The 18,703-nt window shown below is 40.0% G+C and overlaps 1 protein-coding gene across 2 annotated transcripts in view; it reads right to left on the bottom strand.

The window, feature by feature from the left end:
• Positions 1 to 18,703, bottom strand: part of pcgf6 (polycomb group ring finger 6) — a 97,192-nt gene that overhangs the window by 31,127 nt on the left and 47,362 nt on the right. The window contains exon 9 of one of the 2 annotated variants that reach the window (XM_051922187.1): positions 1,732 to 1,818. The exons of the other annotated variant lie outside the window; for it this stretch is intronic. Coding sequence (XP_051778147.1) covers positions 1,732 to 1,818 — 87 coding nt within the window. The remainder of the gene's footprint in view (positions 1 to 1,731; positions 1,819 to 18,703) is intronic. 2 annotated transcript variants of the gene reach the window in all.

Below are 18,703 nucleotides of genomic sequence, written 5' to 3'. Positions count from 1 at the left end.
TATGGTAAAAGGGTGTCCAATCTGATATTATATGCTTGTGAATTCACTGGATAGAGTATACTTTTATTCAGATTCATTTTAAGACCAGATATCTTTTGAAATTCTGTTAGTGCTGTTAGAACTGCAGAGACAGTGTTTTCTGGGTCTGATATATATAAAACCATATCATCTGCATATAGAGAAATTTTCTGTTCCAGTCCTTCTCTGACAATCCCCTTTATCTAATAAGAATTTCGGCAGTGAACCGCCAGTGGTTCAATGGCGATTGCAAACAGCAGTGGTGACAAGGGACATCCTTGTCTGGTGCCACGTTCTAGCTTAAAGTAGTCTGAGCAAATGTTATTAATACAAACTGAAGCTTCTGGATTGGTATACAGTAGTTTGATCCATGCACAAATATTCGGGCCAAACCCAAACTTCTCCAATGCAGTGAAAAACAGATGAAAGGTAAGGCAATATGCTTTGTGTAACACTAAATGATATATACTGTGTTCAAAAATCTATATTACAGATTTAAAATTCCACAAGTGTACTCCCTGATAAAGGAGAACAAGCTTATTAGCTTAAAATAAATGTACCTTTATTTTAATGCATCTCAAAAATCAGATCTATGAATGAAACGTCAATATATTAGTAGGAGTACTAGCACTATCACATGTACAAAGCACAGTGAAATTCATATTTGCATGACTGCCAACTTGAAATACGGAAAAGATCAGCATTCAGAATTTCACATATTACAGGAAAAAATTATAATCTATTCATAAATTACAAACCTAGTTTAGTGTAAGGTTATCTGTTTTGCTAAATATTAATTACAAAAATAAAGTTATGCCTACTACAAACAATATACAGTATAATCTCTGTATTATAAAATAAATCTTGGAAGGAGACGAGACGTGATTGTGTCAGAGACATTTTCACGTCCCGCGAGACAAGTCTTCGTGCCAAGCGATGTAACCATGTCCAGGGACGGAAGCCCCGCAAGACAAGAACTTATGCAAAGAGATTTGAAAAAGTCCTGCGTGGTTATGTCAGCCACATTTCTTGTAGAGAGAAAGAAACGATATTCACTCACTTGCAGTTACACGTTGTGTTGTCACGATGTAATTCCAAACACGGAATCAAAAATCAATGCAATACTGATGAAAAGGTAAAAGCGAAAAGAGATCAAATATATGGACACAGGTGATATGACAGAAGTGCGCTGCGCAAAATGCAGATCACGCAGCACGGCAGCAGCAGCAATCCAGTAGCTGACTGAGAAAAGAGGAAGTTAAAAAAAACAAAAAAAAAAAAAAAAAAAAAAACGTGTTTTCCATTGTATCACCATTTAAGAGGGGGTGTCAGAGGAGTGATTCTGTCTCTTTGGAGTCAATTCAGCCCCCCTCTTCACAACGCGAGCGGGAGAGTCACGAACTGGTTGGCGCATAGCACAGGTCTGGGTGTGGACAAGCGAAGCAAGCAGGGAGCAAAGCACACCAGAAGTCTTTAAAGATCCAAAACAGAAAACAAAAATAGTGCCTTAACTGTAGTGAGGTAGATTAAAAAAAAGGCTAAGATAAATGCCAGTTTAAAAAAGGGACAGTACCTGCAGAAGCTTTAGCCCATGTTGTGGAATAAGAAATAAAGTGGTCTATGTGTTCTATGCCTTTGAAGGCAAAAACAAATATTTTAACACTCACATTGTAAAATAATGGTTTGGTACTTAGTAAAATATAACTCACGTACTTGAATTGAACTTTCCCCCAGAGTTTTCTGAATGTCTCTCAGTGACCGATAACTTTCCAAGAGGTGGTCTCCACAGATAACATCCACCTAGCATGAAAAAGATTGCAATAAACAAATGCAGAAAATATTTAATTAACCAAAAAGGACAAAGGCAAAAATGTGAGTAACTGGTAGCCCACATCATTCATAAAATATTACTATACAGTATAAATCAGGTAAATAGTATTTTGTAAATCTGTTGCAGGCCACAGGGAAAGCTGTTTTCATGAAAATTAAAAGTAAACAGTACACAAACAGCAATCATAATTGGTAGTATATCAGAATAAAACAAACAGTGTATGTGTGTGTATATATACTGCTCAAAAAATTAAAGGAATACTTTTTAATCACAGTATAGCATCAAGTCAATGAAACTTATGGGCTATTGATCTGATCAGTAAAGTAGCAGACAGGGTTATTAATCAGTTTCAGCTGCTTTGGTGTTAATGAAATTAACAACAGGTGCACTAGAGGGGCAACAATGAAACAAGCCCCAAAACAGGAATGGTTTAACAGGTGGAGGCCACTGACTTTTTTCCCTTCACATCTTTTCTGATTGTTTTCTCACTAGTTTTGCATTTGGCTACGGTCAGTGTCACTACTGGTAGCATGAGGCGATACCTTGACCCTACAGAAGTTGCACAGGTAGTCCAATTTCTCCAGGATGGCACATCAATATGTGCCATTGCTAGAAGAAGGTTAATGCGTCTCCCAGCACAGTCTCAAGGGCATGGAGGAGATTCCAGGAGACAGGCAGTTACTCTAGGAGAGCTGGACAGGGCCGTAGAAGGTCCTTAAACCATTAGCAGGACCAGTATCTGCTCCTTTGGGCAAGTACGAATAGGGTGCAAGGAGGAACAGGATGAGCACAGCCAGAGCCCTACAACATGACCTTCAGCAGGCCACTGGTGTGAATGTCTCTGACAAAACAATCGGACACAAACTTCATGAGGGCCTGACATCCTCTAGTGGGCCCCGTGCTCATTGCCTAGCATCATGGAGCTCAATTGGCTTTTGCCATAGAATACCAGAATTGGCAGGTCCACCACTGGCGCCCTGTGCTTTTCACAGATGAGAGAAGGTTCACCCTGAGCACGTGTGACAGACGTGAAAGGGTCTGGAGAAGCCGTGGAGAACGTTTTGCTGCCTGTAGCATCGTTCAGCATGACCGGTTTGGTGGTGGGTCAGTGATGGTCTGGGGAGGCAAATCCATGGAGGGATGCACATATCTCTACAGCTTAGACAACGGCACCTTGACTGCCATTAGGTATCGGAATGAAATCCTTAGACCCATTGCTGGTGCAGTGGGTCCTGGTTTTCTCCTGGTGCACGACAATGCCTGGCCTCAAGTGGTGAGAGTATGCAGGCAGTTCCTGGAGGATGAAGGAATTGATACTATTGACAGGCCCCCATGCTCGCCAGACCGCAATCCAATAGAATACCTCTGGGACATTATGCTTTAGTCCATCCGACGCCACCAGGTTTCACCTCAAACTGTCCAGGAACTCAGTGATGCCCTGGTCCAGATCAGGGAAGAGATTCCCCAGGACGCCATCTGTTGTCTCATTAGGAGCATGCTAATGACATTGTCAGGCATGCATACAAGCACGTGGGGGCCATACAAACTACTGAGTACGATTTGGAGTTGCTGCAATGAAATTTCTGCAAAAGTGACTAGCCTGCCGCATCACTTTTTCACTTTGATTTTCAGGGTGTCTTTGAAGTCAGCCCTCTGTAGGTTTATAAGTTTAATTTCCATCAAATAATGTGGCATCCTTTTGTTTGTAACACATTACCCAGACCATATCAGTACAGATATCCAACATGATTTTTTTTTCCCTTTGAAATCTGATGTGTTTTCAAAGTGTTCCTTTAATTAAAGTAAAACCTTGATTATCTGTCAGGAGTTGAATCCAAGGCCGTGACTGACAGATTAAGAGAAAAGACGGATAACAGAACAGCTACTTTAAAAATGATAGACAGTAGATTACAACTATTCACTAAACTATTTATTTACAAAAAAAAAAATACTATATTAACAAAATATAGTAATAAGTAAATACAACTCAGAGGTTCTGGAGTTTTCTACGTTTTACTTGGAGTCTTTGTCCTGTAACGAACGGTGCCCTGTCTTGTACTCCACTATCTTGGTTACGGAGCTCACCTCCAAAACAATAACAATATCTCCTGCCACTCACATTCTGTCTTTTTTTATACCACAAACACTCCTGCTTATTGACTCCTGACTCCCTACTCAAGACTTCCTTCTGCCGCACCTTCCTTTTTCTCCTAACTTCTCAAGTCCTAAGAGGCGTGTCCACCCCTCACAGAACAGAACAGAAGCCCTTCAGCCAGACCCATCACTTGTATAGTAGTTTAATTATAACAAAAGACAAAATCTATGAAACGCTATTAAAGGTTAAGGTATATAACGGACACTGAAATTGTAATTGCTCCCTAAACATAATATTTGGTATTTCCACCTTTAGTAGCAACATTTGCAATGAAACACTTCTGGTAACAGGAAATCAGTATTTAGCATTGCTGGTAAGAATTTTTCCCACACTCTTCTCTACAGAATTGCTTTAAATATAGCCACTCTGGAAAGTTTTTGACAATAAACTGCCCTTTAAAAGGCCCCATCTCAACATTTCAAGTCAGGACTTTGACTAGGTCAGGGGTGGGCAGATTCAGTCCTGGAGGACCGCAGTGGCTGCAGGTTTTTGCTCCAACCCAATTGCTTAATAAGAAGCACTTACTGCTCAAGTAACACTTCTGCTTCACTTTAGTTATCTCGCTCATTACGATTTTGAACCCTTATTGCTTATTTTAGTCTTAAACAGCTGTATTCTCGGTTTTTAATTGCTCCTAATTAGCAATAACATGCAAATGACAAAAGAGACCAGCATTTCTCCATTTAGCTTGTTACCATTTACACCTGTGTGTATTTATCACGCACTATTTGGTTTAATTAAATACTTGGAAGGAAAGTGAAGAGAAAAAAGAGAAGCACTGAGAATAAGCCTTCAGATCATTTGGATGATATCCTTAGAAAGGAAAAAAAATCTAGGATATGAGAATGACTTGACATGGCAGAGTTAAAGCACTAGCAATCCATGAAATTAAATAATTGACAAGGATTGTTTTTTAATTAAGCAACTGGGTTGGAACAAAAACCTGCAGCCACTGCGGCCCTCCAGGACTGAATCTGCCCACCCCTGGACTAGGCCACTCCAAAACTTTATTTTTGTTGTTTTTCAGCCCTTCACTGGTGGACGTTCTCTTGTGCTTCAGATCATTGTCCTGCTGCATAACCCAAATCCACTTGAGCTTCAGATTATGGACTGGTGACTGGACATTCTCTTTCAGTACTTTCTGGTACAGAGCGAATTCATGCTTCCCTCAGTAGCCCAGGCCCTGAGGAAGCAAAGCATCCCCACACCATTATGCTACCGTCAAGTTTAACTGTGTGCAAGATGTTCTTACTGCAGAAAGTTATTTGCTTTATGCCAGATATAATGGGACCAATGTCTTCCAAAAAAAATTCACTTTTGACTCATTTGTCAACATAACATTACACCAAAAGGTTTAGATGTAATCAAGCTGTTTCTGGCAAATGGTAGTCAAGCCTTTGTTTTTATTGTTTGGCAGTTGTTGTGATGTAAGATTTTGCAAATAACTTGATAAATATTTTATATTTCTTTATTTGTAAGTTAGACAAAGCAATGTTACATTAGTGAGAAGCATTCATGTTTAACCCCTTTAGGAATGGGTCTCTTTGAATTTTACGACAGAGATGGGGAAGGATGTGCCTTAAACCAGTTTGGTGAGTGTTTCTCGGCTAAAGTCTTTCAACCCCCGCAAGATAGCCATAAAGACATATGGTCTTGGGGGTGGCAGGTTTTAAGGTGTTGTATTCCCCCATTGGTCTGAAGTATGGCAGTTTGGAATTGGCTTGGATCAGAAGCTTTTAAGTACCATGATGTCCTATTGGCTCTAGGGATTGGACAGAGAATCTATAAATCTGCTTGTTCAACCACATTCTCTCCCTCTTACTAACCTCTGATCAAGAAGAAGTATATCTCTCTTACCAAACTGAATGAAGACCATCACATCATGAACTGAAGAAGACAACACAATGGAGACCACAGCTCGGTAGCCATTTTGGAACAGGCATACGGCCTGTTCTGAAGAAAGCTGAGCAACAATGATGCTTTAACTAGAGACATTTTAAATAACTAACAAGTCTGTGTGCCACCTGAAACTACACATCACCGTTTAATCAGGTTGTATGGTTGCCAATATTCAAATGTACTTTGCATATTGTTATTATTTATATTATCAATAATACATTATTTTATGTGTAACTTAACTCCTGCTCATCTTTTTACTACACCTAATTGCCTATAGATATAGAAGGGAAGGTGGGGATAAGTTATATACTATAATACCTTATAAACAGTGGTAAGTCTGTGGGATTTGAGGCGTTCTGACAGAGGCAACATCTTAATACAATAGGGGAAAGTAGAGCAATATATATATTACTCTACCAAGACAAAACAGCAGTGTTTTTTCCCTTGCAACTTTCGCATGGATACCATTTTTGTCCAGTGATTTTTTAATGGCGGAATCATGAACACTAACATAAACTGGGCTGCAGTTCAGTAGTTGATCTAGGTTCTCCTGCGACTTCCCAGATGAGTTTTCTATACGCTCTTGGCGTAACTCTGCTAGACCCGACATTCCTGGGCAGATTTACTACTGTTTCAAGTTTTCTCCATCTGCAGATGATGAGCCACACAGGAGTTTGCTAGACTTCAGACTACTTTGTAATCATTTCCCAACTGATATGTATTTTAGTAACTTTCTTTCTCAGGCTTCTGGAATTTCTTTAGGGTGGTTTGCTGCTTGTTGAGACCTTTAACCAACTTTACATTGCTAGAAAGGTTATACTGAAGTGAGGTTTAGGTCCAATAGGGCTAGCAGCAATCAAGTCTTATTGTGTCTAACCCCATATCATTAATGTCTGGTTCAAAGGTTGACTGAGTAACTAAGAGGCAATTACTTTTTCGCAAGGGTGATACAGGTGTTGAACTTTTTTCCTTTAATAAATCAATTGATCATTTAAAAATGTGTGTATTGTGTTGACTCAGATTGCATTTTGTATTATACCAAGTATGTTTGGAGTTCAGAAACAATTGTTGTGAATAAGCAAAAATTGAGGAAATAAGGAAGAGGGTAAATACTTTTTCACAGAACTAAAGGTAACCTTATTTTCCTTGGACATTGCATTATCAATGGGTTGCGACCATTAAGAACTTTCTATACAGGCTCCGAAGGACAAAGTTTAAATACAGTGGAAAAGATCTTGGTATTATACTTTTAAGGATGATTCAGGAGGATCATTGGACAGAACAGAAGTTGGCAGAGATTAATTCTCCAAAACTAAAGTTTCTGTGCAAGTCTCTCTTTTATTTTCAAATAGATTAGGAACATTTAAATCATTGAAATGATCTTATATAAGAAGACCACTATTATATCATATATAATGCAGCATGAAGACTACATTTCTTGAAATACGCAATAACCAAACACTTCTAAAATGGCAACATCTGTAAGAAAACAAACCACACAAAATGGTGGCACACTGAGATATAAAAGTCATAATAGTAAAATTAAAAAATAAGTAAAATTAAATTAAACAAAATGACACGCTACTATGGCAGTGGTGGCGAACCTATGGCACGTGTGCCAGAGGGGGCACTCAGAGCCCTCTCTGTGGGCACGCATGCCGGCGCCCCAGCACAGAGTTTGTTACTAGAAAGCCAGAGGGACACGGGGCTGGGCTGCTCCCCTCTCCCTCTCCATGCTCGCCTGAGGACATTTCTCGTATCACACACCCCTCTGACCAGCAGCCCAATGAGAGTGCTTCCTCTTTCTCCTGTCTGGGGTAAGGCAGGAGGCTCACATGTGGAGGGAGGGTGCTGCGTGGACGGCAGCCTGTTGAGTCTGTGGTGAAGGCGATTCCCGTGGTGGGGTTGGAGATGAGCTAGGTTGGAGGGGATGTGGTATAGCGGGTACACAGCTCAAAATTGAAAAGGCCAGTTTTAATAGATAATCGCTGCACTCACGGCTTAGAGAGGGGCTGGTAGTGTGGCCGGAGCGGTTCCTGCGAGTTTCGTGATGTGGGCAGTCCTCGCTTAAGTGCATAGGTGAGGAGTCGTCTGCATCTGTAATTGTTGCCGGGAGCTGTTATTCGCCACACCTGATGCACGTCCATGCAATATATAATATAATATAATAGGCGGATGGAAAGGGGAAAAAAAAAAAAGAGAACAGGAATGGAGGTTAATGGGGGAGACCTGCGTGAAACAGTTGAGAAGCTAGAAGGGATGACATAGGACAGCACACTTAGTTTTGAAAATGAAATCCTTAAAGTGTGGAATTCTCTGAAAATGAAATCCTTAAAGTGTGGAATTCTCTGCCAAATAATTTAAGTCAATGAAAGCACTTGGGATTGCTTTCCTTACTTTGCTAGTATCATCTTATGTGTGTGAGCAGCTGTTTTCAGCTTTGAATTAGATCAAATCTGACACCAGAAACAGACTAACAAATGACCTGAGTGCTGCATGTGTTGCTCTCAAACTTACAAAGTATGAGCCAAGGTTAGACAAATTATCAGCATGCATACAACAGCAAAAACCACATTAATTGTTCAAAAGCATGCCAAATGCAAACTTTTACCTTTCAATAAAAAGTTGCTTATATCATTGAAAGCTGTTATTGTGTTTTTCTTTTAAGACAAAATAAGTTAATGTAAGAGTTGTTTTTTCTAAACTAAAACCTCAGTATTCAGGTTAAATTACCGTATTGGCACTTTGCGATAAATAAGTGGGTTTTGTGTTGCTGTTTGGGCACTTGGTCTCTAAAAGGTTCGCCATCACTGGTCTATGGAGTGCTGATGCGGATGGAGATCTTTATTACAACCATTTCTTGATGTCAATTGAACTATAATCTTAATTATACCGCGCTGCATGTTCTGCATATCGCACTATGCAAAGATCATTTAAAAGCCTGTACAGCAGCTGTCCCTTTGTCTCACAGGACGTTAAAGTGTCTCTAAGAAACTGTAATTTGGACGTGCAAGTATGCAAGTAGTCTCGCGGGACTTCAAAGTGTCTCCCCGAGATGATCACGTCTCGACCCATTATTTTGTTATATAATAGATAGATACAATTATTTGTCACGTTCAACCTTAATTGTGTCAGTCAACAGGGATGATTTATTTTTTAAAGAATATAACAAATATGAGTAAGATTTACTGATATCTGTTTTTTTAGAATTTGGCTATTTAACTTCATTTAAAAAGTTATTTTTAACCTGTTGTTTGCTAATGATCACAGAAACAGAAACAACAATTAAATTGCCACTCCTCTGATTTGACTTGTGTCTGCCCTGTTGTTAACGGACACTAACAAAAAAAAAAAAAAAAAATAAGACCACTTCAAATTAAACTACTCATGTAACTAACTGGACTTTTTATTCAGAAACAAAATAAATTAAATTTTTTAATAATTTGCAATTATTTCATGAAATTAAATACCCTGTGCATTTATGTAAAAATCTATAGTAAAAATGAATTGAATGAGTACTAAACTACTATAGAGAAAAATGGAGGTAGTTATAAAGTTAGTTTTCTCATATGACTGCTTGCAATTTCAGAAAATACACACGTTACACTTCATTGTTTTTTAGAATGTAAAAATATTACAGTAAATTTTGATTACCTGATTCAACTCGGGAAATGCTTTGTCAAAAAATAAAACTGAAATTGCAGTCAACTGAACTGTTAACATATTACATTTCTGGGAAACTAAACTAAATGATAAAATAAGATGAATGTAATATAATGAGCACCAGAGAGTGATATATACATCTATTTCATTTTGGTGTTGAATAGGGAGGGGAAAAAATACTGAAGCAGTTGAATGTGTGGTCTTCACAAAAAAAGAATAAGCTGTTAAATATAATTCAAAAGTAATCACAAAAGCAGACAATGCACTGTACACAGGCAGTATGGTAAGGTAGCAATGGACTTAAGACTACATGCTCAGTCACTATCTCAAGGACTGAACTAGTCACTTAACCTACTGTATCTGTACTCCATATTTAAAAATATGTATAAAATAGGTTCAGAAAGTATTGTTCTTATTTAATCACCCTCCAGGTTTGCTCAGGAACTTCCTTGATGAGCTGGACGGACCGATATCTTCCCTCCCAGATGACAGAAGCCCACTTCTAATTCTCAAGGACCTGAACATCCGCCTGGACAGTCCTCCTGCTGCCTACTTTCTCGTTCTTCTTTCCTCCTTCAAAATCACACAGCTCCACACCCTACTGACTCACAAGGCTTGACCTCATTCTTTTATGCAACTGCACTCCCACAAATGCAATGTGTATCATCATGCCATAAAACAGTACAGTATTATGATCAGTATAAAAAGTTACATAAATGTAAAACTATATATATATATATATATATATATATATATATATATATATATATATATATATATAAAATTCACTAAGCCGGGAGACAAGTAGCCACCCATGGAAAGCACGCCGGAAGGGGCGTGGATTCACTAAGCCGCCAACAAGTAAGCCGCCCATGGCGCACGCAGGAAGGAGCCACGCCCACCAACTCTAAGACCATTGGATACGACGACAACTCGCAGAGCCACGCCCACCAACTCAGACGCGACGACTGGGAAAAAACGCCGTCATTTATGTTCGTCTGGGCTAGAGGCCACATGCATCTCTGAGCTACGTTGACTTTTCATTAGTCAACCTCAGTCGAACCTCGGTTCACACAGGCAGCGCGAGAGAGAGACACAGGCACACACACACAGGCAGCGCCAGAGAGAGACAGAGGCACACAGGCAGCCCGAGAGAGAGAGCTGCGCACACACACGGGCAGAGCCAGAGAGAGACAGAGGCACACAGGCAGGCAGTGAGAAAGAGAGCCGCGCACACACACAGGCAGAGCCAGAGAGAGACAGAGGCACACAGGCAGGCAGTGAGAGACAGAGCCGCGCGCACACACGGGCAGAGCCAGAGAGAGACAGAGGCACACAGGCAGGCAGTGAGAGACAGAGCCGCGCGCACACACGGGCAGAGCCAGAGAGAGACAGAGGCACACAGGCAGGCAGTGAGAGAGAGAGCCGTGCACACACACAGGCAGAGCCAGAGAGAGACAGAGGCACACAGGCAGGCAGTGAGAGACAGAGCCGCGCGCACACACGGGCAGAGCCAGAGAGAGACAGAGGCACACAGGCAGGCAGGCAGTGCGAGAGAGAGCCGCGCACACACACAGGCAGAGCTAGAGAGAGACAGACGCAGAGAGACAGAGGCACACAGGCAGCCCGAGAGAGAGCCGCGCACACACACGTGCAGAGCCAGAGAGAGACAGAGGCACACAGGCAGGCAGTGAGAGAGAGCCGCGCACACACACGGGCAGAGCCAAAGAGAGACAGAGGCACACAGGCAGGCAGTGAGAGAGAGCCGCGCGCACACATGGGCAGAGCCAGAGAGAGACAGAGGCACACATGCAGGCAGTGAGAGAGAGAGCCGCGCACACACACAGGCAGAGCCAGAGAGAGACAGAGGCACACACACACACAGAGACAGATAGATAGATACTTTATTAATCCCAAGGGGAAATTCAGTATGCTGCTGCTGGAGAATGTGATACAATAAACAATATTAAATTAAAGATTGATAATAATGCAGGTAAAAAAAACAGACAATAACTTTGTATAATGTTAAATGTTAACGTTTACCCCCAGGGGGGGGAATTGAAGAGTCTCATAGTTTGGGGGAGGAACAATCTCCTCAATCTGTCATGAACAGCAGTCTGTCGCTGAAGCTGCTCTGCTGTCTGGAGATGATCCTGTTCAGTGGATGCAGTGGATTCTCCATAATTGACAGGAGCCTGCTCAGCGCCCGTCACTCTGCCACAGATGTTAAACTGTCCAGCTCCATGCCAACAACAGAGCCTGCCTTCCTCACCAGTTTGTCCAGGCGTGAGGCGTCTTTCTTCTTAATGCTGCCTCCCCAGCACACCACCGCGTAGAAGAGGGCACTCGCCACAACCATCTGATAGAACATCTGCAGCATCTTATTGCAGATGTTGAAGGACGCCAGCCTTCTAAGGAAGTATAACCGGCTCTGTCCTTTCTTGCACAGAGCATCAGTATTGGCGGTCCAGTCTAATTTATCATCCAGCTGCACTCCCAGATATTTATAGGTCTGCACCATCTGCACACAGTCATCTCTGATGATCACGGGGTCCATGAGGGGTCTGGGCCTCCTAAAATCCATCACCAGTTCCTTGGTTTTGCTGGTGTTCAGGTATAGGTGGTTTGAGTCGCACCATTTAACAAAGTCCTTGATTAGGTCCCTATACTCCTCCTCCGGCCCACTCCTGATGCAGCCCACGATAGCAGTGTCATCAGCGAACTTTTGCACGTGGCATTACTCCAAGTTGTATTAGAAGTCCGATGTATATAGTTACAGTTGGTGGGCGGGTCTCTGTTAGTTGCTTTTGCGAGCGGGCACATGACCAGGCAGTGTGTATGCTTCGAGAGCGAAGGTGGACGCGACAGCACCATCTAAGAAGAATCATATTTGTCGTGGATGTGAATCGCTGTATGCAGCTTGTAAAACAGTTTGCGAGGGGTATTCCATGGTCTTAGCAGTGTCTGTACTTCGATGTGAATCGATGTATGAAGCATGTAAAATGCTGTATTGTATGTTGCCCTCTCCAGAGTTACATCTTTTCATTCACCTACAGTCGTATCCTCAAAACCAACCCCATTTGGACAACTGTGTCTTTCAGGAAGTGTTCACCCATCAATACATAATTATGCGGCGTATGCTACGCCGCGGGTTGGCTAGTATATATATATTTGTTTTAACTAAGCATTGTGACTCTCTAGAACTGTGTATAAATTCTGCATGTGAAACTCATTTAGTTCTATCATTTATTTTCGATTGTTTTAATAACCGTCTTCCTTGCTTTCACTGTACTGGCATTATGTGTTATTTATGTATATACAATTACTTGGAATTTGCTAATCACGTTTAAGTTAATCAAGTTATGCTGGCACTTGCCTTGAAAGTAAAGATCAATGCCTCATCATGTCATTCACTGTTACAGTGGCGACAAATTTCAGTAACAGAGCTAAGTAAAGGTAGTGATTTCATTCTTCCAGTATAAATGGCAATTTAATAGTAATCATTTAATCCATTTCACTCACTATGATATCCTCTAGGTAATTAATATAATTCACTCAACTGTTAAACATAAAATATATAGCAGGACATCACCTTAGCATTACCGTACAGTTTCTTCCAGTGATCCATTATCTATCTGTGGTAAAGCAATGTAAGCCACCACCTCTTGAATCCAAAACGTAATATCACATGTACCTACGCCTTCCTAACAAAACACAACCTTGATAATAACTTGGTTAATTTAAAAGGACAAAACTCAATAACTCCATCCCTGCCAGTCACCAGTTTAGAAGGATAGTACAGCTGAGATCTGCATAAGACTGCATCCAGTTAAATGGTCATGATTGGTATTATATGAGGAAGACCTTTCCAATTTCCACCTTCTACTGGCATCCTGACATATTTATTTTGTTAGAGCTAGACAAAATTAAAAGGAACGTAATTTAAAAAAAAAGACTGCTAGTAACCAGTTTCCACTGTAAAATTACTTCTTATGAGGGTCTTATGTAATAGAAAAGGTTTATTGCTAACAACCTCCAGATAAACATAATAAAATGGCACATTAAACAAAGCATCATCAAAGTAAAAACATGTATTGTTTGTTTATCTTGTTAAAAATACAGTTAATATTAGCTTAATTTAGCTTCACTGGGATCTGAATCCAAGCCAGAAGCACTGTTTGCACAGCAAGAACTAACCTTGGACTGGGTGCCAATCCACTGCAAAGCATACTTAATATAACTCCCACTCTAAAACACTCCCTCAATTAACTCAAACAGATACAATTTTGTGTTGCCAATCACCCTAACACATACCTTTGGGATGATAAAGGGACACATTAATTATTATTATTATTTTTTTTCTTCTAGGATTTATTTTATGCATATCAATAAAAAATATGGGGCTTTGCTTCATACTACAGCTTTTGTAGCTTGAAATACATCTTTTGAAATTACATAGTAATTGCCTTAAAATTAATCTGACTGTCTGAATTAGGATAGCTTCTTTAGCAGAGATGGGGCTTTTCACTAGCATCATGCAAAACATTTTATAATTCCTTCTAATTAGCAATGCATGGATAATTTAAGCAGCTGGTGACTGGGTGAAAGAGTTTCTGGTAGACAGACAAATCTGTTAATGGTCAATGTAGAAAAATTATGGGCTGTGCTCTGACAGTTTGCTATTCTATTTGTTATTAATGATTTGAAGAAGTGTATTCTGCATACCCTGAAAAGCTAATGCTCAAAAAATCAAGTTTATAAATTAAAATTAGGATATAAACTTTAGGGCAAAAGCTCCGTCTTACCTGTTATTCAGAAATCATTTTTGTTTAAAAAAAAAAAGTTTTGTTTTATATTTAACCTGGATATGGATATTTGCCTAGAATTAATGTAATCAAGTTTAATAAATTAGTCTACAAAACACTGACCCTTAAAAAATAACACTTGGATTTGTTGGAAAAATAAAATGTGTTAAAAAAAAAAGAAAAAAGTACTATTCAACCAGTCTGAAATTTAAACTTAACTTTTACAGTTTTTTGACCGTGTTGACATATAATACATGAGAATGTGTTAAGAGAATTATTTCTACAAGAATGCATTCATTCATTTCCAAACCTGATTGTCCAGTTTGATATCACAGGGAAGCTGGAGCCTATTCCAGCATACACATCAACATCAGAAACTAAACAAAGCCCCCTAAAGTAGGAAGATCACAAAAGGCCTTAAATGATTTAATATGTTTTGTGATACAGTTACACAGCACATACCTATCAGTTCTATTTATAGCTTGCATATAGCCTTCAGAGGCCAAACAGTATAATCTGTGCAATAATGAATACTCACACTTTGCCTGAAAGATTGAAATTGGAAGAGTCTGACAACACTAATTTCCATATTCTCATTTTACACACAAGTACAGATAGTGTGTGTGCCTGAGTGCAACACTCTTCAGATAAAGGTAATCTGGAGAGGAATACACATTTATAATGATCTCACTCAAATTTCATCAATAAATATCTAAGCAATACAAGGGTTTTTGCAGGTTTTAAACAAATAAAATTAAAATGTATAAATAAAAATGAATTATTTGACTAGAAATATATTATTTTCAGGAGTCAGGATACAATTCAGAGCACTCACAACTAAGTACATTACAAATAGAGACTCAGTACCTAGAAGAATTTGAACTATATATACAGTATATATGTATTTAAGTATTTAAAGGATATTTCAATCAATAAGTAAATTATTATTATTATTATATGAAGATGTTCAGTGAAGAAGAGGGTGAAATTCACCACTTAAACCATTTAAAATACCTGGCTAAGCTCTTCAATTATAAAAGATCAACAAAGGAGGAGATGGAGGGATACCATCACAGTATCCACAGCAACCCAAAAAGGGAGAAAGAACTTGGGGTAAAAAACACAGACTGTGCAGCCCTCACAAACCAACCACCAAGATATCTGGTGATCAGTGACTTTGTTACAAAGGCAAGGAAAAGATCTGTACTGGGGTTTAAAGGGATCCTATACAAACTCTACAATTCTAACAGAGGCTGAGAAGGTGCCCACAGAGTTTATTTGTTATGGAGGAAGAACTTTCTTCCCGAGAGCTGGCTCATTGCAGAGGTCTGCTTCATTCTCAAAACAAAACTCTACTAGATTAAAGTGATTTTGAGCCATCTCACTTCTGAATGTGGAAAGGATGATCTTCTTTGGAAATTTAGCTAAAAGACTCACCAACTTCTTGTTGAGTAACAACTATTTAGACACTACTTTGTTAGAGAAAGGAGGCATCCAAGGAGTGCCTGTATACCAGTGTTGTCACAAAAATCATGGAGGATGCAAAGAGGAATTGGAGAAATTTTGTGACTTGATTTGACAAAGGCCTACCACATTCCTAAGAAATTCCAGTGGCTCCTTCAAGGCTACCTCAACTGTTTTAGAGTATACTTCACTTATACCCACTTTACTACTGATTGACAGTGGCTGGATATTGGCATCATCACTGGGTGTACCATCTCTGTGATTTTGATCTCAGCAGCACAAAAATCTCCTAATCAAGTTAGTGGATATACCAAAAACAGGGTGTGGTGCTTACAAATAGAATACAGAAGGCTCTGATCATGCCATTCATGGATGATCTCACAGTAAAAGCAAAGTCAGTACCAGAGGGCAGATGGATTTTAGAAGACCTAACAGATCTCACCAAAGCAGCCAGGGTGAAGTTCAAGCCATCCAAAAATCAGAAACCTATTGCTGAGGAGGGTTGTGTCCAGGATAAGCTTAATTTTAAGATCGATGAAGACACTGCTCCCACCATCAGCGAGAGCCCTGTGAAAAGCCTTGGAAAGTGGTACAGAGTGGGCCTGAATGAGAGAGAGAGTGTGAAGGAGATGATTGCACAAGTAGATAGAAGGCTGAAGCCCTGGAGAAGAGTGGGTGTTTGGGGAGTATAAGGTATAGGGCTAACAGTGTGGAATTCTCCCAAGACTACTCTAGTTTATGAAGTACACCTGTCCACTGTAACACCACTGGAAAGAATAACAGCTGCCAGTAGAGATGGCAGTCAGTCCCTATCTGTACCAATGAGCTGTACAGCTCTTATAGCAAGATGCAGCTGCCAATAACATTGGTTGTGAGAAGAGTAAAGTGACAAAGGTCCAGAACACTATGATGCAACAAGACAATGAAGATTAAAGGATCTGCCAAGTAGGAGTCAGTATCCAGACTGGATGAAAGTGGACAGCTAGCAATGCTCCAAGGGAGGCAGAAGAGAGGTTCCAGCATGTTGACTTCATGGGGACTATGAACCCGAGAAGGTTGAGGCAGGGCTGCATCACTAGGTCGAGCTGGAAGGATGTTAAAGCAAAGGAGCACCGGACAATAGTGAAAGGGAGATCCGGGACGCAAAGAAGGAGCACAGGCATTCAAAGGCAGCACCAATAGAACATTTGTCAAGCTGGAGACGCTGGGACTGGGAGGGAGATCTCTGGGCTGGAAAGACCTGTGTAACATGGAGAAGCATAGGGTTAAAGCTTTACTTTACTATGTCTATGAAGTTTTAACCCATACCAATAAACCTGCACTGGTGGAAACTGACAGAAAATCCAGTTTGCACATGGTGTGGAAAACCCACCAGCTTGGAACACAATCTCCCATCCTACCAAGTGTGCCTGTTGGATGGGAAGTTCAGATGGCATGACCAAGTACTGCCACAATTGGCTGAAGAATTATAGAATGAGAGGAAGGGAAAGAACAGCAAGGTACTGGCAAAATCTCACCAGGCTCCACAGGCTGGGAGAGATAGCAGGCAAAGAGGCAAGTATTACAGGGGTTACCTACCACAGCAGTTTACAGGCAGATGACTGTGTACCTGAGAAAACAGCTTATATTTCCCAGGGAAGTCACAAGCACAAACTAAACACCACAAAGCAGGTGGTCCACCTGGAATGGATGGTGATCTGGGAGGTCTGGACTGAGGAAGGACATGAGTATAAGGTCAGGAAATATGAATCCTTCATTCTTGTGTGCAAGCAGAGGGAATGGAGAACATGAAACTTCCCAGTTGGAGCCAGTTGCAGGAGTTTCCCAAGGAACTCATTTTAGAGTAAAGTGGACGTCCTCAAGTTTACAAGTCCAGTTTACAGGAAGCTGAAGGATTACCTGAGCAAGCAGGCAGAGACAGCACCTAGGCAGCTTTGTCTTATGAGAAACGAGTGATCACAGAATTTAGCTGATAAATGAGAGTTGGACAGAGCTGAGTAAGAAGGTTAAACTGGAATCAATAAGGTCAGGAGATGGAAGGACAATTAAAATCAGAACAGAGAAACAGGAAAAATACCTCACACAATGGAACAGTAATGGGTTCTATAAATCAAACAAAATATGTAAATGGAGAGAGTCAAATATTTCTAAAACTGAAAAATGTAATATTTGCATGTAATATTCAACTTATTATTATTAACTTTGAACATCATTAAGGGTTGTATTAGAAAACAATGAGGTTGTGCCAATTGTTGAGGTAATTTGTGTTTTCTACAACTCTACTGCTTTAAACGTATAATTGAGAGCTATAAAAATTACCAAAAACATAAGCTCCCAAACACATATGCACATGTATAAGGCAAATTACTTTTATATGGGTTGTTGTTGGTTTATAATGCATATACTGTACAGTATCCTTTAGGAACTCAAAAATGAAGTGCAGGGTTTTTCAGATATACAGCACATTTATAGACTGGATCAGACTTATTGCAGTGCCATTATTTTTATTACTTGTTAAGGGTATTTGATTGAATGCATTTTAGCTGTTGTATGAGACAACGTCAGGTGTACCTGTAAATAAAATAGGGGATGCCAACTTTTATAAAATGCTCTATTTTTAACTGTGAAATGCTAACTACTTTTTCTATTCCTGCAAAGCAAGTGACAAAGTAAGCTATTACCACATAAAAAGCATGATCAATGCCAAAAATGAATCAATTAATTGTTGAAACCAAGTACTGGACCAGTGGGGTTCAGTGTATACACCAGCTATACAGGTAAAATCTTAAAATCAATACACTAAAATGCAAAAGTCAGAAATCCCTATTATTCAAGGACTTTCAAAGCCATCTACTAAGGCTAAAGATA

The sequence above is a fragment of the Erpetoichthys calabaricus genome, chromosome 2, assembly GCF_900747795.2.
Source record: "Erpetoichthys calabaricus chromosome 2, fErpCal1.3, whole genome shotgun sequence".
NCBI classification, from domain to species: domain Eukaryota; kingdom Metazoa; phylum Chordata; class Cladistia; order Polypteriformes; family Polypteridae; genus Erpetoichthys; species Erpetoichthys calabaricus.
Note: the sequence above shows the minus strand (reverse complement) of the source record. Positions and strands in the feature narration are given on the sequence as shown.